This window comes from Neofelis nebulosa, chromosome 18, assembly GCF_028018385.1.
Source record: "Neofelis nebulosa isolate mNeoNeb1 chromosome 18, mNeoNeb1.pri, whole genome shotgun sequence".
Classification (NCBI taxonomy): domain Eukaryota; kingdom Metazoa; phylum Chordata; class Mammalia; order Carnivora; family Felidae; genus Neofelis; species Neofelis nebulosa.
The window spans coordinates 39,009,570-39,037,510 of record NC_080799.1 but is presented as its reverse complement, the minus strand read 5'-3'; the positions used below and the strand labels follow the sequence as shown (position 1 = coordinate 39,037,510).

Genomic DNA, 27,941 nt, shown 5'->3' with positions numbered 1-27,941 from the left:
CTCTCCAGTGGCAGCCCTAGGAGTCATGTGAGATGTGGCCACAAGTTCCAGGGGAGCATAGAGGACACACAGCTGAAGTGGGCTCGGTGTCAGGGAAATCTGGCTGGAGGACTTGTTCAGGGACCCAAAAGGGCAGTTGAGGGAAAGGGAGTAGCAAGGGCTTTCCAGGCACAGGTGCAGTGAATGGGTAGAGTCGATGGTGTTGAGAGTTGGAGCACCTGTCAGCTTCCTGAGGGCAGGCTCCTCTTCTCTTGAAGCAGAGAGAGCCCAGATCCTAAGATTAAGCCTCTGATGGTTTTTGGAAACCTGGCGGTGGGGGTGGGGGGGCGGGCAGGTCACTCTTCCTGAGATTGCTCTGCTGTGCAGAGAGGCCACATGGGCATAGGTGTTGCCATAAAACCGTTTTCTGCTGAAGACACAGGAGGGAAAGCTTTTCTTTATGTGACCATCTCTTTGCCATTGCTGGGCACTTCATGCTCCCCCCTGGGGTCACCCCTGGAGTTTTCTCAAGTCTGACTTTCATTTCAAACATGCGCCAGATCGAAGGTAGGGGGGAGTGAAACAGGCCTTTGGCCAGAAGTAGAATCTGGCACAATGAATTTCCCTTTGGAGGGTTCTCAAGGTCTGATCAGCCAGAGAGAAGCAGCATCGCCTGGAATCTGTGTACAGAGGGATATGTTGCTTGAGCAGCCCTGTAGAATATAGAAGGGTGCAAGTTGGCTTATAAACAGGAGAGGATGTTTTTATTCTTCTTAGTCCAGACTCTTTTGGTTGTAAGTAACATGGAAAAAAAACCTATCTTAAACGAAATGAGACATTTACTGATGCGTGGAAGGAAAGCAAACAGTGGTGTTGGATCCCAGACTTGATATGATGTCGCCAGGACTCAGTTCACTTGTTTCTCAGTTTCTGGGCTCCGTTGTCTGCTGGGTGTGGCTTCTGCTTTAGGTTGTCTGGTTTCAAGGGGCGACCTGGGGACCGAATTGTTTTCATAGCCCTCTGATTAGCCGGGGCGTCCTGTGTCTGGAGGTAATCTGAGGCAGGTCTCAGCCACATCTGTGCTCTCTGGGCTGAGAGTGGAAGTGTCTCTTAAAAGAAAACCAGGTGCTGTTCTTAAAGAGAAGACAAAAGCACACTGAGCAGCAGGGACCCTGAGTGTCCCCTGTGGCTTCCTGAAGATGGTCAGGGTTAACTCTCCATGGGCAGGGATCCAGCCACAGCACAGGCAGACCCTGTTCAGCCCCAGACGCTAGGAAAAGATGCTAGAAAGCAAGCAATGGCTGTGCATTTCTGCTTCCAGTGGCCCAGGCATTTGGAGCCGTTCAGCTGGGGGAGGAAAGGGCGTGATGGGAATGTTTTCACTTGTAAAATGGTTTAAACTTATCCTAAGCTTCGTTCTCTTCAAAGTGTCATCTTTAACATTCTAATTAAGGTCCCCTCTAAACAAATGCACAAGCTCTGTGCGCTGCTCCGAGAATAAACTTTTTTTTTTCTCCCCTTCTATGTCATAATGTTTTTGCCGCACTCAAGTTGCTTTAGCTGAAGAGGTTCTCAAATGTTGGTGGCGGGGACTGAGGAGATGTGAGCAATCCTGACATTTTTGCCCTGGTATCATTATAGTAGGGCTGAAGTCACATCTAATTGACCACAGACAATGGAAGAGGCAGCTCTTTGGTGTGCTTAATTGCTAAGCTTCTCTCTCTCTCTCTGACCGTGCAATCCCATCTCTTGAGACCATGAAAAATTTGGCCCCCTGGGTTATAGTTTCTGATGGTGTGTGTGTGTGTGTGTGTGTGTGTGTGTGTGTGTGTAGGGTAGTAGAGTTTTAAGGGTAGGGGTGGGGTGGAGAGAGAGAGATATTTCCTGAAATGGAAGCATTTGAATTCAGGTGTTTTTTTTTAATTCTTTTGACTTGACTGTAATTATCACGCTGCATGTTTTGCCTAGATTGGAAGGGTGAATTGTTATATAATACTCTGTGCTTATAAAAAAAAAAAAAAAAAGGCAAGGAGTTGGGGAGGCATTGACTAATGAGGCTGAGTGAAGTCCAGCATTTTGAAAAGATACTTAAAATGGTGAACACAGTATCACAGAGTGCCGTCTTTGTCCAAATTAGGCCTTGACTTTCCATTGGCTGCTTCATATTGGCACTGGGAACATCACACACACACACACACACACACACACACACACACACACACACACACACTGTGACCATTAAAAGGACCCCTCCATCCCATTATGTGAGCCAAGTCACATAAAACTTTGATTAAATTCAAACGCTTAGATGAATTGTGTCTCTTCTCAAGAACACACACGTTCAATTTAATCTCTCTCTTGGCATTTTAAGTATCAAATCAAGTCTCTGCTGTCACTGGAGACAACTACATGCTCACATGTTCCAAAATGGGGATGAAATAAGGAGGATCTGCCAGAAAAATCCAATCGAGCAGGGCACAGACCCTCCCACTCCTTGGCTATGGGGCTGGATGGCTTGGGGAATGTGACTTCCCTGCACCTTTCCGAGCCTTGATTTCTGCATCTGCGCAATGGGGTTAGGTCTATATAAATGACAGGTACTATTTCCTTATAGAGTCTGGTGAAGATTAAGTGGGATGCATCCATCTCAGGCTCTTGGCACAGTGCTGGCACCTGCAAAGTGTCGGGGGAGCGCTCATCCTTGGGCCCCAGGGAGAGGTTCTGCCTGGTTCGCGCTCACGGTGTTTCGCCTTGTCTCCCCCTTTCTGATTTTCCAGGGTAATCAGGAAGCAGCAGCTGCCCCGGACACCATGGCTCAGCCTTACGCTTCGGCCCAGTTTGCTCCCCCCCAGAATGGCATCCCCGCGGAATACACGGCCCCTCATCCCCACCCCGCACCAGAGTACACGGGCCAGACCACCGTACCGGAGCACACGTTAAACCTGTATCCTCCCGCCCAGACGCACTCCGAGCAGAGCGCAGCGGACACGAGCGCGCAGACCGTGTCCGGCACTGCCACAGTAAGTGGGCGCCGGTCCCGGGGAGGGGGGAGGGGGCAGTGGCGGCCGGGCGCACCCCACCCCACGGAGGCTCCTGCAGCGGAGCAACCCCTGAGCCCGCCCCTGTCGCAGCGGCTCGTAGAATTCACCTGTCTGCAGGCCTCCTCTCATGTTGCTTACTGAAAGCAATGCATTTTTCCTTAACTTTATTCGTGAGGGGAAACTCTCATCTAATTTCTGTTCCTGTTGTTCTGCCTTTTCTGGAATCATGTCCTCTCAGTAGGATTATACACTGCGTGATTTTTTAAACAGCTTTATGGAGATATAATTTATATACCATAAAATTGACCAGTTTCCGGTGCACAAATCACCGATTCCTAGTATATTTGCAGAGTTGTGCAACCATTTGGCACAGTCTAATTTCGGAATATTTCTGTCCACCGGAAAGAGACCTCATGCGTGTTCACAGCTCCTGCCCATGTCGGCCCCTGTCTTCTTCAGCCTCCTTAGCCTTCTTCATGCCTTTGAGATTCACCTGTGTTCTTTTGTGTTTTCTGGGAGCCCTAGGGTGGGGGAGGCCTGGACTGCAAAGGGAAGCGCCAGAGAATTTTTCTGGACTCACGGAATTTTCTGTATTTTGATGGTGGCTGTTTGTTTACGTGACTTTATGCACCAAAGAGAGTATATTTCATTGCATGTGAATGCATTCCGGGGATTAAAAGCAAGCCAACAAACAAAAAAGATGCATTTTTTCACCACCATAAGTTAAAAACCACCATTGTTGGCTACTAGTCAAAGATAAGCCTAAAGAAAACTAATTGTTAAAATTAAACACTTGTTCATTTGTGCATGACCTAAAATCACCCCGCATATACCACAAGATGTATCTGTACATTTGAGAGGTTCTGAGGAATCTTTACAAGCACACCAGGCCTGTAGTCCAGAACATTTTATAGATGGAAGGCAACTGTGCCTCTTTCCCCTGCCCCCAGGGCTCTGAAAAGCCAGAACTTGTGAAGGGATTTCTTGGTTTGAAGCAGGACGGTTTTACGTTTGGAGGTTAGGTTCGGAGATTTTTAAAAATAGTATACTCTCTAACATTGTGTGTTGCGTGTCTCCCCTTTTTTAATTGTGGTAAAATACGTCTATGAGGTGAATTTTACCACTTCGACCAGTTTTGTGTGTATAATTCAGTGGGGTTGAGAAACTCACACCTCAGTGCAGCTATCACTGTATCTAGTTCCAGAACATTTTCATCTCCCCAGGAGGAAACGCTCTACCCATTAAGCAGATGATCCACATTCCTGCAAATGTGCTTTCTGCCCGTATGGATTTGCCTATTCTAGGCATTTCATAAAAAATGGGATCACACCACGTACGACCTTTTGTGACTGGCTTCTTTTACTTAATAGAATGTTTTCAGGGTTCATCCACACTGTAGCATGTATCAGCGCTTTATTCCTTTCCATGACTGAATATAATTCCATTTTATGGATATGCCACTCTTGTTTGTACCTTCATTCACTGATGGGCATTTGGGTTGTTTCCACCTTTGGGGTTTTGTGATTAGTGCTGCTATTGCCTGTCTATAGCTGGCTGTTCAAACTTAGGGATGCGTTCGTTTAATGGGTTTGCTGGTTTAGCAGGTGTTTGTTACCATTGTGTTGACTACCAGGTTATAGTGATGGTGTTGCCATTTATTTGTTTTGGGTTATTCTGTGACAGTCAATGATGGTAGGGCTTCAGAAGGTTATCTTAGGACTAAAAAAGGGATAATAATGCCCAATCAGACACTATCTATTAAGCCTCAATTCACGCCAAGTATACTAACCTGCTGTGGAAGATTCATTCGTTCATGAATATTTTAAAGTATCTACTGTGGCCAGGACTCATCCCAGCGATGTGGTTGAATGGAACAGAAATGATCCTTTCCCTCTTATAACTTTGCATGACAGTGTCATTCAAACAGCTTGTATAAACACAAACTGTGATACCTGCTCTTAAGAAAACGACAGGTGCCATGGAGGATAAAGATTATGGGTACTGCCTGCAGATGAGTAGTCTAGGATGATGTCTTTAAGAAGATGTTAAGATGAGAAGACACACTTTCCAGGCAGAAGGAATATCGAGGCCAGTAATGCCAAGGTTGAAAAGATCTTGGCTTATTCAAAGAATTAAAAAGAGGCCAGGGTGAAGAAGGTTTGGGGGTGCAGTGGCAAAGGATGGAATGGGGCAGTCACCAGGGATCATACCCCACAGGCCTGGTAGATTTGATCAGTGGATAGACTTCCACATTAGGGGCAATGGGAACCGTTGAAAAGAGTTTAAGCCAGAAGAGTTATAAAATGAAATTTTAGAAGGGTTAATGATGCATACCTAAAAAGAGATCTTTGTCCATTTGGGATGTTGTGATGCTCAATGTCCTTCTCTCACAAAAAGAACTCTTTAGAGATCAGCACAAAGTTAAACAGGGTGTTGGGTGTCCATAGTGGCCCAGGCACTGCGGCACTGTGAAACAGTGAGCAGGCGCACTCTCCGTTCCATTATGATTGTAATGTGGCAAACTGTAGAACATAGATGTTTAAGGCTTTAGTGTATTTCTGTGATGGGACACTTGTGGGGGGATGTCCCTCCACATCATGGTTGAAGGAATATACATTTCATAATCTTCTGTTTGCTAGTAACAGAAAATCAGCAGGGAATGTATTGACTTTTACGACAAAAAGTCTTAGAGGTGGGCTGACTTTAGACACAGCTTGGTTTGGGGCACATACGTGTTAGGTTCCAACAAGATCCATTTCAGTCTCTTTTTCTTCCTGCTCAACTACATTCTCTAGTTTTCTGAGATGGTCCCTGCAGCTCCTGACATCATACCACATTCCTAGGGAAAGACCCTTGGGAATCACTCTCTTTCCCTGGTTTGCACAGGGTTGTATTCGTTCAGTGTCTGAAGCTGAGAATGGAGCCACAGAGGAGCCCCATAGCCAAATATAGAGACCAAAGATGGGCCTACCAGAGTCAGTGATAAGGTGCTTTGGATCTTCTCACTAGAGGTATTAAACAGAGAATCCAGTCAGAGCCAAGGGTGAGCCATTTGTATGGAGAGGCCAGAGTAGATACATTTGCCAAGTATAGGGAATGAAGAAAAGGGCAGGCAGATCCTTGAAAAACTCATAAGTGGTGAGGTTTAGAAGGCACGGAGCCAAGGGAGACATGAATGGGGTATCCCCTGGGTATCCAGTGTGGAAATTGAACCAGAAGAGTGTTGTCAGGGCAGCCTGGCAGGTGCGAATTCAGAAGACATTACTGAAGTTGCCATCACTGGAGACAGAGAAGAAACAGTGCCCCTAGAGTGTTGGGGAGAGATGCCAGGGGACCGGGAGTGGAGAAATAAATGGGAATGATTGGGGGTAGAGTGCACTATCCGTCGTAAGCACTTGGAGTAAAGAGAAAAAAAAGACAACAACTCAGGGGCATAAGAATTCAGGGAAGCAATTTGTACAAGAATCAATTTCGGATCCTATTTTATGCCAAAGAGAAGGCACCTGTGGGGCCAGGTGGTGGGGACAGGGAACAAGAGCTGGGGAATGATGACTCAGGAGAGGTGACCAAGGGTGTACAAATAGAGCAGGTGGTCTAGGAAAGAAGAAGACATACTTTTTGTATAGCTTTATTAATATATAACTGACATACAATAACCTCTCTGTATTTACAGTGTGAAATTTGGTGAGTGTTGACGTATGTACAGATGTTGTAACCAACATATCCATCACCCCCAAAGTTTTCTCATACCCCTCTACAATCTTTCCTCCTTGCCCTCTACCTCATTCCTGGGGGAACCCACAGATCTGCTTCTTTCACTCTAGCTTAGTTAATTTCTAGAATTTTATAGCAACAAAATCAAATGTTATGGGTTCTTTTTGCCTGGCTTCTCTCAGGGCTCACCGTCCTTGCTTTTAGATTCATCTGACTTGTCCCATGTATCAGTAGCTCACTGCTTTTCATTGCTGAGTCGCAAACCATTGCGTGGATGTGCCACAATTTGTCAATCCACTTACTTGTGGATGGGTACCTGGATTGTTTTCAGCTTTGGGCCGCTACAAATAAGGCATCTATGAACATTTGGAAACATTTCAGTTTTGAGACAGAAGAGATGCATCTTAGTCCATTTGGGCTGCTGTAACCAAATCCCACAGACTGTCTTATAAATAGCGGAAATGTGTTGCTTACAAATCTGGAGGCTGTAAGTCCAAGATCAAGGTGCCAGTGTGGTCCAGTGAGGGCCCCTTCCTGGTTCATAGCCAGTGCCTTCTCCCTGTGTCTTCACATGGTGAAAGAGGCAAGGCAGCTCTCTGGGTCTCCTTTTTAAGAACTCCAATCCCATTCATGAGGGTGCCACCTCATGACCTAATCACCCCTTAAAGACCCAGCTCCTAACACCATCACTGGGGCTTTAAGATTCCAACATGTGAATAGGGAGAGGCAGGAACATTCAGACCACAGCAAGAAGAAGGAGTGAATGTACCAGCACATGGAGAAATCTTAAGTCAGGAGATCCTGTGAGGAGCTCCTTCTCTGTTGCCTTCTTGTTCTCAGTGATGAAGTCACTATCAGCTGACAGAGAGAAGCAGAGGAGTTGGGGAAGCAATGGATTTATTCCTGAAATTGAGCAAACATGTCAGGAGTTTGGCTCAGATGATTCCTAGAGTATCTGAGGGGCAACAAGTTCCTCTCGGAGCTGACAGAGTGTGAATTTGTGGAGGGTTAGTTACCTGGCCATTTGGTTTTCTCCAGCCCTATTTGGGGTTGGCGGGCAGGGGGCGGGGTGGGGTACATACTGTTGCAGGAAGTTTCAAAGAGGAACCATTATAAAGTGAAGCAAGGGGCTTACCCAGCATTGGGGAGGAGCAGGAACATATAAGGGGCCGTCTTGTTTTCTACTACAAATGATTCCATGCATATGCTTTTCTCTCTTGGCCAGTATGGAAGGTGCTTCTGCTGCCCATGACCTACTTTTCAGTTGGTCTTTCATGACCCAACCAAGCAGAACATGGTCTATGACAAGTTTGCCTCAAAATGTCTCTGTATCCTCACACATTGACTAAGCGTACCCCTCTCTCCACTGCAGGTTCTGCATTACTCAAGGAAATAATTTACCCTCCAAGTGGGTCAGACCCATGTTCTCCCAACCCTAGAATACATAGCCCTGTATTAGCATGCCTAAGTTATTCTCCATAGGGTAGTGTTGTATCTGGAATCACCCTAACTGTCCTTTGTGCACGGTGCTTAATGCCAGTCTAAGGGCACTGTCGAGGACATCATTTCGTTGAGAAACTGAGTAGTTTTCGGTACGAGAAAACATCCATCCATCTGGTAGGCTCCAAGAACATCTAATATATGCACATGATTTAACACAAAGTGCAGAATCTGTAAAAGGGAAGCAGGATGCACCCAGAGCTCCCAAAGCTTCCCAGAGCTGAGCAAAGAAAGTAGACAGAAAAGACTTACCAGGTCATCCTTTCTGTTCCCCAAGGGCTGAGATGAGTCCCCACAGGACATTTTTCTGCTGGATGTCTATTTAATGTAGGCCCCCAAACACATCATGGATCACTGTGTTGACAGACCCAATACTGTATTATATTAGATACTGCTCCTGACAAGGTATTTTACTCTTGACATATTATAATTAGAGATTTGCAAGTAGTGAATTCTCCATGTATCTCCAGTAGCAGCTTAACTTCTATTTTTAACACCTCTGCAGTCTGTTTCAAAGTCTCCCACCAGTTCTGGGAACTGATGGGAGAAACAATGTGGGTCCTACAGCTAGATCCCCGAGCTCTGGGCTCTGTTAACAGGGACAAGAGCTGCTTGAGAAGCTGAGCCCTTGACCCTCAGCTGCTTCCAACTAAAGCAGCAACTGGGTCTCCAGACTTCTTTAATTCCTTTACAAAGTGAAGACATTAGTTGGTGATGACTTCCTGTTTTGATCCCTTTAAATACTGGCTCTGCTTCTAAAGCCAGTTGTGTAACTGAGGAACGGGCAAAACTCAGTGTACTTTTCTGTTCACTGGGTGCTGCTGCTATTGATATTATTATCATTATTATTATTATTATTATTATTTGAAAGCATCTCAGGATTGTGGTTAAAAAAGCCACAGTTTAGAAAAGGGTGTACAATGAAAACCAAAATTTCTTAGTTCTTCGTCTCCCTGCCAGAAACAACAGTTACCAATTCCTTGTATTTCCTTCCAGAAACGTTTTGTGCCAGTGGAAGCATATGCCTGTGTCTTGGTCCGTTCGGGCTGCTAGAACAGAAATACTACCAACTGGGTGGCTTATAAACAGCAGACATTTATTTCCTGGTTCTGGGACTGACAAGTCCGTGATCATGACGGTGGCAGTGGCCACGTCTGGTGGGGACGAACTTCCCCCTGTGTCTTCACGTGGTGAAAGGGGACGAGGGGCTCTTTGAGGCTTCTTTATGAGGGCTCCACCTTATGACCTCATCACCTCCCAAATGCCACATCTCCCAATGTCATCACCTTGGGGGGGGGGTTGGATTTCCACATGTAAATCTGGGGGGACACAGACATTTAGTCTGTAGCAGCCTGCTTGTCTACTCCTCTCTGCCTCTGTCTCTGTCTCTCTCCTATCTTTCTGTCTCTGAATCAAATCTTGGCATCTCTAATTCCTCTTCCCCAAAGAACAGAACTGAAATCGACTGAGCACCCACTTGGGCACACTGTGCATCTGGAAGATCATTCTGTGCCATGCTTTGGGATCCAGCTCATTCTTGTAGACATTCGCCTGCGATCTTACATGCAGAGGTGTCTCACTGGGGGGACTGAGGCTATTTCTGGGGTTTATGTTGCAGTGTTGTTATTCCCTGTTAGGCTGTAGTGTGCAGCTGGGCACAGAGATTGCTGTCTACCCCTGGGTGTCTCTGTGTGAGTGGTTAAAAGGCACATGGATCTAAAATGTGGAGGCGGTTCAGCTGCCCCCACAGGCAGTACCTGAGAAGGCGTGCCACCCACACCCTTGTTCAACAGTGTGCCATCCAGCTCCCGGCTCATGGCCATTCTGACTGCGTGTGCTTGCCCATGGCTTCCCCCTCTCTCTAACAAGAGAAGATAATCTGAGAGTAGTCTGCTGTCAGGGAAGAGGGGAGGGAGGTGTGCTGTCATTGACTGAAGGCTGCTGTGGTCCACGGTCCATGTTGGGCACTGCACAGTCATCGTCTTGTTTTGCCCTCCCACCAACCCCTTTAAATGATACCAGTACTCACATTTTACACTGGGGAAACAGGTGCAAAGAGGCAAAGACGTTGTGAGTTTAGGAGAGTTGTGAGTGACAGGGTGGAGAGCCTCACCAGTTCTATGTCACGTCAAAGCCTGGCCTCTTTCCTCAGACCTCCAGGGTATTCCCTTGAGGGTCTCCCGGCTGGCAGCATAGGTGACCAGTGCTTGAGGTCTGGGCGAATAATCCAGAATTCTCTGCCAGGCCAGTTTCTTCAGCCCTGCTCTCCGATTTAAAGTAGCAGGTCAGTGAAGAACCTACATTCCGGGTTTGTTGGGATTAGACCTTCTGCTCCACCATTCAGAAGCTGAAAGGTCCCGGGCTGGTCACTTGACCTCTCAGCTCTTACTATTCCTACTGTTCCCTTCCTCCACTGGAGTTCTGCCCTTCTCCAAAACTTCTTTCTCTTCCCTTCCCACCAACCCTCAGAGCTGCCTTGTAGAACACCGGAGAGTTCCTCTCCCTGCTGGAGAACTTGGGCCTCACCTGTGCATGTTTAAAATTTGGCCAAAACATTGAGGGATGTCTGTCTAAAAATAGGGTGGGTAGCCACAGCGAAACAGGAGATGGGGAATAGCAATCTCAAAAATAATAGTTTTATCCAGTGAGTGTCAGACTATGTTCCAAGCTCTTTTCACACATAATCTCAAGTTGTCTTGACCCTCTATTACCAAAAAAAATTTTTAAGTACGTATGAGGCATTATCATCCCCATGTTATAGTAAGGAGCTGAGGCAAGGAACCTCCTGAAGGTCATTGTAGCTAATAAGTAGGAGTGAAAGCTCTACACCAGGTGTGTCAGACTCAAGACCAAAACTCAGAAGGGCACAGAGCCCAGAAGGTATCCCCAGTACTGCAGAAAGGAACGCTTTGCCTGGGAATCACCCATCCTGCCCTGGGGAGGGCCTCAGCGGACCCCAGCACGTACCGTATTACAAGCTTAGCAGGTGCTCTTATTTGAGACCTGTGCCTTGAGCAAACTCCAATAACACATTTCGTTGGCTTCACAATTGTCTTTTCAGATGACATTGTGGCTGAGCTGTTTTGTCCACACAGGTTCTATTTGCCTAAGGTTCACACTTACTTTAAGGACACAGGAACATTCTCTTGTCCCCTCACAAGGCCAAGTATTATGCTTCTGTCTCCGGGATAGCATTAAACTGAATGGCCCATGGCTTACAGGACAAATTAAAGACCTTTATTACCCAATACCAGGGCCATATTACTGTTCTAAAGAGTCTGCTCACCAAAGTCCCCAGTCCTGAGGAGCCACATGGCATGATTAAGCCCATCTTAGGATAACTCTGAGAGGGGTGGATAGCTGAGATCATCCGAGACCCACGTGTCTAATGTCCAGTTGTAGGACAGGGCTATGACCTTGGAATCCGGTGGAGGTGAAGGTTCTCCTGACTCCCATGACAGCTCGAAGAAAATGGCCCTGGTTAAATGCCATTAGGTATAATCAAGAGAAGCGATAAAGAATCGACTGTTGGGGACCGTTGGCATGTGATGTAACCACTCTGAGCCTCACCTGCCACCTTTGATCATGTGAGGTTTAGAGCAGCAGTGAGGTCGCGGAAGGGTTTCGCAGTGATGGGCACACAGCAAACCCTCTACCACAGAAACCATTATAATTATGAGAAAGTCCCATCTTTCATGATGGGAAATCAGAGTGTTCTCCTTTGTCCTTAATTTTCCATTCAAACCATTTTTTGGGGGGAGAATAAATTCATCCTAACAGTTGTGTAACTTCTTGTGCATTAAGAGTGAAACTAAGGCCCAAATCCCCACATTGGTTTTCAAAGTAATTCTCATGGGGCACCTGGGTGGCTCAGTTGGTTAAGCATCTGACTCTTGAGTTCGATGCAGGTCATGATCTCACAGTTTGCGAGTTCGAGCCCCATGTCGGACTCTGTGCTTACAGCACAGAGTCTGCTTGGTATTTTCTCTCTCCCTCTCTCCCTCTCTCCCTCTCTTCCTCTGTCTTTCTCTGCCCCTCTCCCATTTACTCTCTATCTCACTCTCAAAATAAATAAAAATAAACTATAAGAAAAGAAAATAGGGGCGCCTGGGTGGCTCAGTCAGCTGAGCGTCCAACTTCGGCTCAGGTCATGATCTCGCAGCTCGTGAGTTTGACCCCCACGTCAGGCTCTATGCTCACAGCTTGGAGCATGGAGCTTGCTTCAGATTCTGTGCCTCCCTCTCTCTTTGCCCCAACTCACTTGCATTCTGTCTCTCTGTCTCTCAAAAATAAATAAACATTAAAATAAATTTTTTTTTTAGAAGAAAAGAAAATAAACGTAATTCTTACATAGAATGATTTTTATACAAGTAGGTTTCAACCACTCAGGTCTGAGTCCGACTGATTGGTACAAGCTAGTCATTGACCTAATTAGCTCCAGGCCATGTACAAACAAGGCTAAGATTTATTAGGGAAAGATACAATTGAAGTTTAGTTTGTAGGGCTCAAAGCCATGTTGCTTTTGCTAAATAAGGGAAGATCAGACATTCTGAGACCGAGTTAATGTCTCCTTAGGGAGATCTCATTGTCATTTTAGAGTTGCTACTCTTGTAGCCATTTGAAATGTTTCACCTTGACTTAGTCTCCATTTCGGTGTTTTGTGCTTATTCACACCTAGATTCATTGTCAAGTTTTACCCTCTCAGTATGACTAAGCAGTCTCCCTCCTTGATTAAGATGTTATTCTTTGAGCAAGTATTAGCACACTGTGTAATTCTAAAGGGTTAGGCTAATGGTTGGATAATCTGAAGATGAAGTGAGCCGTCCATGAGGTGAACAAATGGCTGGTCTAGGTGTTGAAGGACCTAATTGCTGTCACATGGCTCATAGCCCCATTAGGTGGTTTTGTTGCTTTTGCTTGTGCTTTTTTGTTGTTTGTTTGTTTGTTTTAAAATTTTTAATGTTTATTCATTTTTGAAGGACAGAGCACAAGTGAGGGAGGGGCAGAGAGAGAGGGAGACACAGAATACAAACCAGGCTCCAGGCTCCGAGCTGTCAGCACAGAGCCCGACACGGGACTCGAACTCACCAACTGCAAGATCATGACCTGAGCCGAAGGCAGATGATCAACCGACTGATCCACCCAGGCGCCCCTGTTTGTTTGTTTTTAAGTGAACTTAGATCGCCAGCACTACTCTGTTTTGTGCACAGTATGTGAATCACTCATCACCAACCACAGCTCATGCTCTAATTGGTGGCCATATATTCTACAAGTTTATAGTGAGTTCATGTAAATTCTGTGCTCTATTTGGATTCTTGGCTGGAGAAGGTGGTTGGCTATGCTCTGTTAACTGAGAGATCCTGGTTGATTGGGCCACAGCCCTTTGGAGTGTTAGAGCCAGAGGAAACCGAACAGTCCACCTGGTCCGTCTTCTCGTTGTACAGATAGACGGAGATCACGTAAGTTAAGGGCCAAAACTCAGATATTTTCAGGTCCACGCAAGTGACATACTTGTTTGAGAGAGCTCGGTTTATGATGGAGACATAGGTAAAAGCAATCATTAATTTTCTTCATTAACATGGGAATTTTAAAACCATAGACATGGTGCTATGTGACCCCTTGGTGGGGACACTGATAGTCTAGAGGACCCATGGGCCATCCAAAGGTGTGCCCCCACACGCCCATCTAATCATTGCCGTATTGGATTGGTGACCCAACATTACAGTATCTGTTGATGTTTTTCAAGAGCAAGCAGCCATTTGGATTTTTAAGTGGCCTCTTGTTGAGTCCTGCTTTATTTTTTATCTGCCCAGCCTCTGAAGATAGTGAGTTTGTAACCCCCGACTTAGTCTTGGGGTCTTAATTTATTTTTTTAAACAAGAGGTAAAATTGGAAGCGTTAATCCTTCATTACAGGTGCATAAAAAAAAGACAGCTTGGGTGCTCCTGCATGACAAATGCAGAGTCAGAGTAGGTTAGAGCTTGAAATGACCGTCTTGTCTACCTACTTCGTTTGTGAATGATAGCAAGGCTCAGAGAGGGAGAGTGACTTATCTGAGTCACACAGTGAATATCTCAGCAAGAACATCCCCAAAGAAAATTTCCACTGCACCACTCCCCTCCCTATGGATCATACTTTCTGTGGCCATCTTTTTTTTTTCTTTTCTTTTCTTTTCTTTTCTTTTCTTTTCTTTTCTTTTCTTTTCTTTTCTTTTCTTTTCTTTTCTTTTCTTTTCTTTTCTTTTCTTTTCTTTTCTTTTCCTTTCTATCTCCTGGTTATCTCTGCATTGAAATGGACAAAGCCCGGTGACTTTAGGAGCAGATTGGGATGTATGACCTGGAGCTTCATTTCTCTTTGAAAACCTGCTTTACTTCCTAGCCAGAGGCCTCAGGGCCTTACTCTCACTAAGGCTTCCAGACTTCTAAAAAGAGTCTTTATTTTACCTAGTTCTTTCCTGCTGATCCTGTTGGTTAGGTTGAGGAGGCTGTGCTCATTCAGTAGTATTATATATTCCAACGAGCTCTAGTCTGAATCACTCCTGGGTCAAAATACTCTAACTAAGGAGTCTGGGTTTCTGCCTTTTTCATCCCTGGAAAGGACAGAGGCGATCAGATCGTCCAATTATAACCTTGCGTGTACAGCTAGTCTGAGTGATTGCATAAGCTCCCTGCCTCCTTAGAAGAACAAAGGACCTTTGTGAGGCAGGTGAGCCTGGTAGGTGAGTCCACCAGAATGGAGCCCCCACGGATGCTAAGGGTTCTCCACCTCCTGGACTGTGGAGAGAAGGTCACTACAATCCAGACAATAGCCCATCCTCTTACATCAGGAACAGAATGTATCTGGGCTCAAGGACCTGATTTTTATGTGATGTCAGTGTCCTACCTGGACAAGTATGTTTTTCAGGAGACCAAGGTTTGTAGCCTTTATAAATCCACACCAACCAGGCCTTTGGGAGCAAGGTGATTTGAAGCCTTAAGGGTTGTGGACTTGTTTTGAGGCAAAAAGTCAATTTTCTTCCTTTTAAAAAAAATGATAGAGTTAGTTACAAACAACACAAGTTGGAAAGTTTGGGCTACCCTGGTCTTTTAAAAGTGGAAAATGTAATTATGCATTATGATTGGTAGATAGAGAAAAACAAATTAGAAATTTCTTGGACTGAAAAGAATTTTGAAAAAAAGAAGAGGCAGCTATCATGTATTAGTAATGTTTGGTAACAGTAACTAGCATTTAGTGAGCATATGCTACATACCCAGTGCGGTGATACGAAAACCTTCAGGTGCATGGAGCACCTAGGTGGCTGAGTAGGTTAAGTGTCCAACTTTGGCTGAGGTCATGATCTCACGGTTTGTGAGTTCAAGCCCTGCATTGGGCTCTGTGCTGACAGCTCAGAGCATGGAGCCTACCTTGGATTCTATCTCTTTTGGAAGAAAGGAAGGAAGGAAGGAAGGAAGGAAGGAAGGAGGGAAGGAAGGAAGGAAGGAAGGAAGGAAGGAAGGAAGGAAGGAAGGAAGGAAGGAAAAGTAAAAGGAGGGAGGAAGGAAGGAAAGAAGGAAGAAAGAAAGTAAGAAAGAGAAAGAAAGAAAGAAAAAGAAAGCAAGGAAGAAAGAAAGAAAAGAAAAGAAAGGAGGGAGGGAGGAAAGAAGAAAGAAAGAAAGAAAGAAAGAAGGAAAAAGAAAGAGAAAAACGAAAAGAAAAGAAAACTTTAGGTGCATGACCTGAGAGAATCTGACAGCATCCAGAAGAGGTGGGTACCCTAAGTGACCCCTTGTCTCCTCAGTGAGAAAACCAGAACACAGAAGAATCAAGGAGACTGCCCAACGTCACATCACAAAGCCAAAAAGGGCAGAGCAGGGATTTGGAGGCAGCCAATCGGACTCCAGAATCCACTCCGTTATTCACTCCACCAGCCAAGCACTAGGCAGCACATTTTCTTCACATTCCATAGCCCATCAAGGGATGGATGGGACGGTGCCAGAATTATAGATGAGGAAACAGAAGCACAGATGTTAAGTAACTTGCCCCAAGGCCATACAACTGATAAACGGAGGAGTATAAATGCAAGTAGAGGTCTGGCAGATTCCTAAACCCACATCGTGTGACTTCCCCTTCAGAAGTAGTTTATTTTACCTAAATGGCATTCCCTGCTATTAATCATGATGTTATAGCAGACAAATGCGTTAATAATCTTTGTCCCCGTAATTCTACGTTTAGCTCAAAACTGCCTCAATTTACACACGCACACAATCTCCCCTCACCCCCTCCTCCCATTCCCCCAAACACCCCCTGTACCCCCAGGGTATCCAGTGGCCCGCCAAGTGAAAAGGGACTCAACCCATTTGGCGAGCTGACTAAGGAAGCCTGGATCTCCCAGAGAAACTTGCTACAAGGAAATCGCTAATTATAACCCAAATTGTATTTGACTTCTGCATCTCTGCTTCACGTTGTAACACTGTAATTTAAAGAGATTGTTCCTGGCCTTTTTTTAGGGGAAGAAATTAACTACCATTTTTTTTTTTTTTTTTTACTAAGAAAAGCAGTGGTAACCGTGGTACAGGAATGACAGGAGGTGGGTCCCGTCCCCTCCTCCCCTCTACCCATCTTGTCTTGCAAGTGGGGGCTGGGTTAGCAATTATGCAAGGACTTGCCGGAGGTTCCAGGCACTGTCTCTGAGTGACACCCATCTGGTGGCTTCACCAAAGGGAGAGAGAACACGAAGGTGGGCAGGCTTGGAAAGAAGAGTCTCCTTGACTCTAGGAGTGATGGTTTGGAGGCAGAAGGGAAGCAAGGACATTAGTCCTTGGATTTGGGGGCCGTCTCCTGTTTTGAGCCACTGACGTACTTGACAAAGACTAGAGGGGACCTGGTCAGGGGTTGAAAAGGGGAGTTGGAAGCATTGCCTGGATTTCAGAGCCTTGGCTGTCTCTCTTCCTGGTCCAACTATCCATGGGACCCAGAGCCCCTCACCAGCACCCCATTTTCCCTCTTCTCTCCTCCTTACTCCAGGCCTTTAGTATCAGCGTTAAGCTGGGACACAATTTGGCAAACTATCATCAATGGGTCCATACTGGCCCACTGTCTGTTTTTGTCAATAAAGTTTTATTGGAACACAGCCACAGTGATTCATTCATGTATTGTCTATGCTGCTTTGCTTTTGCAGAGCCGAGTGATTGCAACAGACGTATAACCCACTGAGCTGAAACAATGCTTTCTGTTTGGCCCTCCACAGAAAAGGTTTGCTGATTCCTCATCTAGGCCGAAGTTTGCATATTGCTGGCCTGCTGGCTTTATTTAGACCTCAGGCCTGTTTTGTTAGGTTCACAAATGGAATGAACTGGCTACATGTTCATTGGGAGATTTCGCAGTATAATCTGGCTTGGATTAAAAACTGGAAAAGTTTACCAGGAGGACACAGCAGTGGTGTGCTAGTGTTGAGGATGCGGCTGTCCCTCAAGGCTGTCTGCCATAGTGGCCACCTACAGTGTTTTACTAAGCTGACCCAGCCTTGTACGCGTTCGAGTTTGGCTACATCATCTGGGTCTTCTGGACTATTTTTTAATAAAATATTTCCAGTTTCTCTCCTAACCAGTGAATTACATTTCTTTTATTCTTTCTCCTTCATCATACTGGCCTTCCTTGCGGAACTCTGACCAGAAAATAAATGTCAGTGTAATTGCCAGAATTTAGTGAATGCCAGAGTTATATCAGAAATGTAGCGTCCCTTCCTACCCCCTAATACATCCGTATTCACACACATACACACACACACACACACACACACACACACACACAGCCCTGTTTTCTCAAGAAACTTTGGGAATCAAAGCCTATATCACTGTTTTCTTTGATTTAAATCCAAGATGGATTACTAAGTGTTATATTCTTCTGAGGTCACGGAATGAATGTCACAATTGTTATTATTAACAGACTAGATATTTATGGTGTCGGCCAACGTTATTCAGGTTTTATGTTTATTAATTCTAAACCAACCGAGTGGCTGGTAGGCTTAGCCCCATTTCCTCAATGAGGAAAACCGAGTCCCAGAGAGGGTATGTAAACAGCCTTAGGGCGTACCAACAGAAAGTGATGGGCTTGGAACTCACACTCAGTCCTGGCTAATGCAAAGGCACTTCTCTGTCTGATATACCATGGCACTCTTTAAAACGTGTGGGCACCTCCAGTGGAACCAACCCTTGACTGAAGTAGACGACCGATGCCCAGCTCCAGAGCCAACAAGTACAATGTACTAAGCCCCAGGGTCAATTTTTCTGTAGCGAGAACAATTGATCCCAAGAAGGGCCTCTGAAGGCTTGACTAGAGGTGCTGAAGGTCAGTTTTTGGTAAATAGTCATTGAAGAATCTTCCATTATTCTCAACGAATCTGCAGAGAATATCTTTTCCCACTAGCCTTTGCAAGCTCAGCAGGGGGAGACACTGGGGAGTGGGGAACCCCATGTTTTCTTTTGAAAACAAGGCCTCCTAGGGTAGGAGAATACCAAGGCAGAGGGAAATCCCGGTGAACAGGGTCTAGGCTTTGTCCCACAGCTGAAGGCCAGCACAGAGCCCCACCTGTGTTGCCCAGGCATCTCAGCCTACCCTGAGACAAGCGTGTGGCTCCAGGAAGCCCTATGATTTTGTACCAGCAGTTTGGTCTACAGGCTCTCTGAGGATTCACAGTGGTCTGACATTGGGGCTGAGCCCTTGATAATGACACTGTAGACACGAGGTAATTACAGATCTGTTACTTCCCAAGTCAAGCTAAGTGGACCTCTGATTATTATTCTGCATATAATAGGAGCATAACTAACACTGAAGGGAAATTGTACTTCTCTCTTTTATTAACCACTTTTATATTCCCTTGTGCACGGCTATGATGCTATGAAATCTCTTTAAATGTGATATTACTCAATATAATATAATAATAATGCACACACCGTAATGTATTGGATTACTTTGCAAACAGCCCTTCTGAAATTGAATTTCCCATCATTTCCCTGGGCCAGCTCAGGGCTGCTGGGCTCACAGGCCCTTTCTGTGCTTGGGAGCCTGGGGTCTACCTTCACAGTCAGTTAGGTTTTCATAGATGTAAGCAATTGGTCCCCATCATCTTTATTCATGGTGAGGATGTTGGCGAGCCATGTTCCCTGGCACCTCGCGGTATATCACAGCTCAGAAATGTGCACAATTTCTGGAACCTCGGCATAGTTTGCAAATGACCCGGGTTCAATGACATCAGAAGGGAGCTAAGCCAGATGGAAGGGATGCCTTCCATGCTGGAATTAAATTCTGGAAGTATTTGCAAATCGCCTTTGCTGAAGATTCTGTGAGATCTTCACCCTTATTCCCAACTTCTGTTCATCTGTAAAAACTTTCATGCCACCATCTCAAAGCTGCTGTTGGTGTGCCCTTTACCTCCTGCACATGCCTTGAGACTTTACCCCTTTGACACCCAAAAATAATGTTTATTGAACTCATACAGTGTATCGAAATATGCATTAATCTATTAAGTGACATCCAACAATTTTATAAAAACTTAAATCTTTATGTTTGCCATAAAGCTATGAAGTCTCAGAGGATGCCACTGTGCCTTAGTTGTCTTTTTTATTCTTTGTGCCAAGCACAGTGCCTGGAATAAGGAAGATACTCAAGAATTGTGTGTCATTATTCATGCATGGAAATGTCTTGGGTTCCTGCTATTTGAGAGGCATAGAGTCAGGCCATGGAGGTACAAGAGTAAATGCCAGACATGGGTCCTCCTTCAGGAAGTGACAGCCCAGTGCAAAACATAGAATATGAACAAACAAAAAACACCTGCATAATTAAATAATCACATTTGTGGAAAATACCATAAAGGAAAGGTACAGATGTTATGCGTGGGTGCACACTTCTTCCCAACATGACAGAGATACCATGTTAGTAGCTGACGTGGCCATAGTGAGAGTATTTATACCATGGAAATTGGCAGTGACACAAACCAGGGCTTTTGTGGTCTTGTCATCTGTAGAGCTGGTTGGTAACCACCACACCCTTGGCAGAAACTTGGCATATTCAAATGAAGGAATGTCAGTGTAGCTGGGTTGAGGGGCAGGGAGAAGGTGGCCCAAATGAAGATGAAGAAGTGGTCAGCAAACATTCTTACGGGACTTTGTAAGCCAAACTGAGGGTTCGCATTTTCATCCTTTGCACAGTGGGAGGCCACTGGAAGATCTTAAGAGAATGACATGATTAGGTTTTGATTTTAGGGGTGACCTGACTGTAGTGTGGAACATGGATTAGAGCAACACAGTAATGGGGTGGGGTAACTGGGGGAATGGCAGAGAGTAGTCAGTGAGCTACTGCAATGGTCTGGACAGGACAGGACGGCATGCACTCGTGTGGTCTGGGCAGTGAGTTGGCTGTAGGATGTAAGAAAACGGATAGGATCCAGGATGACTTCAAGTTTGGGCCTCAATAAATGCAGCTCTTATAAAGCTGAATCTTGATGGAAATGAGGATTGTTTTCCAAAGAGTAGAAGGAGTTGAGATCAAAGTGTGTGTGTGTGTGGGGGGGGGGAGTACTTGTGAGACACCTAGATACAAATAAGCGTCTGTTTATCTTTAAAATGGACAGACTAATGCCTATCTCACATGGTAGCTTGGATTCTTAAATGGATTGATTTATAAGGAATCATTTGGCATGTAGGAAACAAGCAATAAAATGTAGTTGAATCTGAATTTCTGACACATTTAATAGGTGCCCTTTTGAAAATTGGACAGCCAGACTGGAATTAATTAATAATGTTTTAGGTTTAGTCTGAAACACGGAGTTTTCTATAATTGAGTCACATTGTATAGTGCCATTGGGAGAAAAAAATGTTTAGGCTAAATGTCCTTTGTTCTAATTCCAGTTTGGGCATTCATCTACGCAAATCACTCAGTGCAGGGCTCACATCACCAATATGGTGTCACACTACCTTGATTCAAGTCCTACATCCACCACGTCTTAACAAGTTAAGCAAGTTGCTTAATCTCCTTGAGCCTCAGTTTTTCAAACTGTAATTGTCTTAACTGACAGGGCTTTTGTGAACACCAAGTGGTTATTTCAGGCAAAGCTTTATGACTATGCCTGGCATATAATTGGCACTCGGTCAATGGGGGCCATGATTAGGAATCACTTTGAGTCCTGGTTTTTGCATCTTTCAAAAGGACACAATAATTATCTATGACCTGACCAACTCATGGGGTTGGAGTAACTATCAAATTACCAAAGAATCTGCCACAGCTCTTTTTTTTTTAATGCTTATTTATTTTAGAGAGAGACAGAACATGAGCAGGGGAGAGGCAGAGAGAAAGGGAGACAAAGAATCCTTAGTAGGCTCCAGGCTGTGAGCTTTAGCACAGAGCCCTACGCAGGGCTCCCACCCACAAACCGTGAGATTGTGACCTGAACCAAAGTCAGACGCTTAACCAACTGAGCCACCCAGACACCACTACCACAGCTCTTTGTAATATCCAGTGTGCATACTTGTAAACTTCTGTTACTAGTTCAAAGTGCTATAGTCTTTTACAACTTAGCCCTCAGAATGGCCATCAAGTATAGATGTAATGATGCTCTCTTTACAGATGAGGAAATTGAGGTTTGGAGAGTGGACATGACTCGATGTCTTTCCCAACGTCACCTCACTAGTATGTGGTATGTCTGAACCCACAACTTCTCCTGACACCTTCTCTAAGGGGCTAGAAGAATGGAGAGATCACTGGGTTTGGGGTAGGGAAGTAAGGAAAGATCTACCTGGTTCTGTGAGGTCCATCTGCCCTGACCTTGCCAAAGGAAGTAAGAATCAGGAGATACTGGCTTCTGATATGACTTCCCCCAGACCCTTACCTTTGTACCCACTTCAAGAGTGATGCTTGGGATTAACAGAGACAGTGAGAGACTAGCCAGACCTCCCAGTGCAGATTTCCACTTGGACGCAGACTAGATCGTTTGGAAACTAAACTGTACATTGGAAAACAGTTCTGGATAAATTAATTTCTGTGATACATAATGCATAAGGGGAAATCCATGGTATTTTTAAACAATGGAAATGAGAGAATCTGCCTTTTGGGCATTGATCCCAATTACATTTAGTCCAGAAAACATTTATCAACACCTACTGTGTGCCAGTTCCTTGCTGGGAAACAGAGATGAGTCAGACATTGTCTGTGCCCAGGAAGGGTGAGAAATCAGTGGAGGCACCCACTAAGCCATCAGCCCTGGGTTCGACCTTGAGATCGGAAAACAAGGAGAGTCATGAGTACTTATGCCTGTCTCTTCTTGAAAGCATAATAAGGCAGATCAATAATGAAACGTCTGTGAGATACTTTACAGAAGGGACCTCCTATAGCCTTCCCAGCATCCGTGTTAAGCTGGCAAGAATGTTTCCATTCTGCAGATTAAAAAAATTGAGGCTCAGGGAAGCCTTATAACTTGCCCCAAGACCCTGGTGCCCCATGTTGCCAAGGCTGGACGCCTACCAAACACTACCTACCCTGAAGCCCCTCTATACAGCCTCTTCTGTGTCTCTGAGGGACCTTCATTTTTGCGAACTCTGGTTAATTCCATGAGTTGACTGGCTGCGTCTCTCACAGGCTCAGATGACAGATACTTTAGATCCCACCTTTGCCCGACCGAAGCACAGGGTGTTTCCCTTAGAAGAAGCCCCCCACCTGGAAATCCAAGGCTCCAACAGTTCACGGAAGCCCCTTTCCACCCCGACTGCTGTGCACACCCTGAGCAGAAAGATAATTCACCCTAATTATCCAAAACCCATATTTAAGGACAAGTACAAAGAACTCTAACTGAGGTTCAAAAATAAACGATTCAGCAAAACTGCACGAGGTAAATTCCCTCAGAAAGGAGAGTTTATCGCTGACGGTTCTAAAAGGGAGCCTTTACCCTTTTGTTGGCTGCAGATTCAAGTTAAAGGTACAGGCCTGCCTATTCTCGGTGGCACCTTTCCCTTTATGCCAGTGTAGCTCCAGAAGGAGCCCTGCTGATGGCAGGATCCCCCTCTCACTGTCCCACTGTCCTGTCTCAGGTACTACTGTCTTAACATAGGGTTGGGGTTTGTCCTTTAATCCATTTCTGACATAGAGGTTTAGCGAATTGTTTTCCCGAATGTTCGAAAGGGCTGGTCCATCAGAGTGGAGAGCATGCAGGCTGTACTTCTCACTAACCACGTGGGCCTCAAACCTGACGCTTTCTCTGAGCCTCAGTTTCCCTGTCCGGCAAATGGTCTTGTCAATGGCCATGAGGATTCAGTGGAATAACAGGAGTGATTCAGGGAGCTTAAGAAATCTCCTAGGTCATTCCTAGAGTAGGTGCTTGGAAAGGTGTCTCAGATGAACAGTGTTTGATTTCCCACCCACACCCATGTGTGATCCCTAAGGGACAGTGTGGCTGGCTGCTTGAGGTCAGAGAGCTGGGCCTGGCGAGTGTCGGAGGGTCTTCCCTCTCTCGGGACCTGAGCTGGAGAGGAGTATGGGCACTGGGGACCCTCCCAAGGATGCCCCTCAGCCACCTAGAGCATCAGTTCCTTGTTAGACATGGTAGATGGGATTTTGATGATTGGAAACGTAAGAAAGGCTGGAACCCAGAACATTCTGAACTACTCTGTCACCCCCTCTACCCTGTGAGGACCCAGGCCGGAGAGAGGTATGCTGGGAAGACGGCCCACAGGAGAGACCAAACAGTCCTTTCAAAATGTCTAGGCAGGCAACAAATGTCCTCTGATGCAGGGACATGTGACAGACTTGGACAATGTAACTTGTCTGCCCCAAGGCATAAGCCAGACATATAATTCTTTCCTAGATTTTCCCCTCATCTCCCACCCTGGATTGCCTAGCTCTGAAGGTCACATCCCCAATGATTTCAAGCACAGAGAAGGTAGAACTGGGTAAAGGGGACAAAACAAAAGAAAAACAGACACAGGAAGAAAGGGAAGGCATGGAGGGGGAGGAAGAGGTAGAGAGAGAGAGACAGAGACTGGGCTCACTCCATATTTTTTTTCTTTAAAAAATAGATGATCTAGATCTAAATCTAAATCTAGAGATAGATAGAGATATATAAAGGCAGCAGGGAATCTAAGTGACATCCTCAGTGACATCTGAGGCTCAATGAACTTGCTCACTCTAGATGGAGTCCCAGTGAATGTTCCAGGTTCTGAACGATCATGTTGGCAGTTGCCCTAACTCAGTAAAAGGGGTGAGCATAGGCAGATCAAGCAGAGAGCCCTCCCACATCCCTTCTGCTGGGTGCTGTACCAGTTATGCCTTCCAGTCACCCAGGGGTGAGCTTAAAGAGGCACAGCCCCTGAGCTACTGGGTGTGTGCCTTGGGACACAGGTGGGAGGCCAGCAGGAATCCGGTGTTAACACATCCCATGGTGAGGCTTAACACAGCCGACCAGACACTTACCTTCACACAAGCCTTTGCAAGCCAGTTCAGCGGCCCACTCACTGCTCACTTAGACTGCAGAGTATCAAACTCTGGGAGGCATTGGGATCTGCTGGAAAGTATGATGTATCTTATAGGCTTGTTCCTGATACAATAATGATGGCAGCAGCTGCCATTGCCAAGGACCCATCCGATGCCACTGTGCCTTTATCACGTGACCCCAAGAACCCCTTGATAGAGCTGTCTTTCCCTTTTTCAGAGAAGACAGGTGAATCTGGGAGGGTTGAATGGTCTGTGTGCCCCCAGGAACGCAGCCGGTCGAGTATAGCCTTATGCACATCGAAATGGAGAACCATCTCTGGAGGGTTTCTCAACACCTGTAATTTTCGGAGTACCTAATAGTTGCCGCGCAGGATCTGTGTGTCCCACATTCTTTATTTCCTTCTGCCTTCTTGGTGATTCTGTGAAGCGGGAGAGAAACTCTTCATTCTGTGGAGGAGGAAAACGAGAACAGGAGAGTCCGAGCTGAACCCAAGCTGACTCCTAAGACAAGGGCTGTGTGTTTCTCGTCTCTGTCCTTGGGCGGGGGTGAAAGCCGCCTGATCAGGATTGCTGTAGGGGAGAATGACAAAGGGGAGCGAGGCCTGGGGGCAGACCAACATGTGTCCACACACTTGGTAGCCGTGTAGTCTGTTGTGTCAAATGGACCCAACTTGATGGCCTGGGTTACATAGTGCCCCTCCCCCGAAAAATTCATGTCTACCTGTGACCTCCGAAGGCAACCTTGTTGGAAATAGTTTTTGCAGATATAATTGTGGAAGTTAAACGAGGGTCATACTGGGCTAGGGTGCACACTAACTCCAATGGCTGGCAGCTCTAGGGGAAGGCCAGGTGAGACACAGAGAGAGGAAGACCAAACAAGCACAGAGGTAGAGGTTGGGGTGATGCATGTACAATGCAGAGAAGGCCAGGGCACCCCAGGGCCATCAGACAGGAAGAGGCAAGGGCGGACTGTCCTCTAGTACCTTCGGACGGAGCGTGGCTCAGCCAACACCCAGAACTGTGAAAGTATAGATTTATATTGTTTCAAGCACTGAATTTGTGGTAATTGGTCACGGCAGCCCCAGAAAACTAATACAGCCAAGGTATTTGTTTGTTGAATTTGTTTGCTTTATGGCACTTACCACAACTGGCGATCATTTTCTTTGTTAGGTTGCTTATGTGGGCCTGTCAGCCACAAAGCAGCTCCATGCTGTGTTTAGTTCATCACCCCCGTGTCCCCAGAACTTTGCTCAAAGTAGCTGCTCAGGGAAAGTGTGCTGAATGAATGAATGAATGAATGAGTGAGTGAATGAGTGAGTGAAATGGGCTGTTGTGAGGCTGAAGCAAGGTAATATCTTGAGATTGCATCAAACAGTGTTTGGGCAAGAGCAGGCATGAAAAATAAAGGTTGTTCTGATTATCATTCTAGGCAGGAATTACATTTTTCTTAGGGCCCCTCTGAATTGCAAAGAGCCAACGGGAACTGGAGTAGTTACCTGGACGGAGAGAACACAGTTAAAGGAAAGGCCGTTTCTGCCAACATTGACAGGATGGGAGCCCCCCGCCCCTTTCTTGAAACTGCAGTTCCCTTTGAGGAAAGGAGCCCACCAGTGAGAAGGGCAGGGTCCAGGCAGTGGGGGGGGGGGGGGGGCAGCGGAGGCAGGGTTTTGCGGCCCCCTGACCCCCTGGCTCTAGGCCAGGCCTCCACCTTCCCACTCTGCAGGAGGCTTTGATCTCATCTCCCTGCCCAACAGACACACATTAGTCAATAATTCCGGAAGACATCAAAACCCCAGCACGAGCCCTTCCTCTGCCTGCAACCTCCAGAAGTTGTAAGCCCTGCTAATGGGCCCCGGACAGGTCTGTTCTGTTTCCCAGGGCCTGGGGTACTCTGTCTGCCTCTGACCCAGTGCGTTTACAGTTAAGCCAAGTAGCCCAAATGGAAGAGATGACCTTCACAGCGACTTGATTTACCTGTGGCTGCTGTATTGTTCTTCTTGGCCTTCATTTCCAGGTGGTGGCACACAGTGGGGCGGAAAGACCATGGGCTCAGGAGCTTGAAGACTTGGTACACGGTCCCACCTCTGCATTTTGAGGCTCTGTGACCATCAGCAAGGCATACACATCCCCTGAGTCTCTGTCTCTGACTCTGGGAGAAGAATCAGAAATATGAGTCCCCCGCACTGCCCGACAGAACTGTTTTGAGGCTCACGGGAGAAATCAGATGTGAGCATGCTTTAGAAATCAGGAAGTGTCATAAAAATAGAAGCAATTATTACCATTATCCCATGACTCTGAGCTCATTAAAAAAAAAAAAAAAAATTCATTACTGACCCTGTGTTACACACTGCCGATGGAGAGACAAACAAAACTCTATCCCTTATGACTTTCCTAAACTATGCAAATAAGTCCTATTCATTACAGAAAAGAGAGAAAACCCAAAAAAGCAAATAAGAATCATCACCACAGTTGCCACCATCACTGCATTGACCACCTGGTTGTTTATCCTCTTTGGACTGTTGCAGTGTCTTACAAAATTTTTTAATGTCTTTTTTTTTTATTGCTTATTTTTGAAAGAGAGAGACAGAGCATGAGCGGGGGAGGGGCAGAGAGAGAGGGAGACACAGAATCGGAAGCAGGCTCCAGGCTCCGAGCTGTCAGCACAGAGCCCGACGTGGGGCTCGAACTCAGGAACGGTGAGATCACGACCTGAGCCGAAGTTGGACACGTAACTGACTGAGCTACCCAGGCACCCCCAATTTTTTTAAATAAATAAAAATACAAAGATGATATATGCCATCCTGTTTTGTGACTTGATCTATAATGGAAAATATCATCTATATCTTTCCAAGTCATTTAATTTATTCTGACGTTTCCCCCCTCTGGTGGCTTCTTTGTGTTTTGTGGCCGGCATTGTTTGGATTGGACTGAGTGTATGTGGCCAGTCCTTTGTCGTTGGATACGTAGGTTGTTGATTTAGCCAGTCCCTTGTCGTTGCACACGTAGGTTGTTTCCCATTTTTCACTGCAGCAAATATCACTGTAATGAATTTCCTCTTGCCCACATCTTTGCACACTTCCCCGATTGTTTCTGTAGAATAAATTCCCAGAAGTAGAACTGCTGGGTCAAAGAGTAAAAATGCACATTTTTAAAGGCTTTTGATAGTCAGATAAAACTAAAAAATCACCCTCCAGAAAGATTATACCAATTTAAACTCCCAACAAGACTGCACGGGAGTGCCCTGTTTCCCGA

General features: G+C 45.8%; 1 protein-coding gene across 43 annotated transcripts in view; it reads left to right on the top strand.

The window, feature by feature from the left end:
- RBFOX1 (RNA binding fox-1 homolog 1) overlaps positions 1-27,941 on the top strand; it is a 2,070,746-nt gene that overhangs the window by 1,885,137 nt on the left and 157,668 nt on the right. For all 43 annotated transcript variants that reach the window (XM_058711264.1, XM_058711259.1, XM_058711245.1 and 40 more), the window contains one exon: positions 2,757-2,999. In XM_058711264.1, coding sequence (XP_058567247.1) covers positions 2,757-2,999 — 243 coding nt within the window. The remainder of the gene's footprint in view (positions 1-2,756; positions 3,000-27,941) is intronic.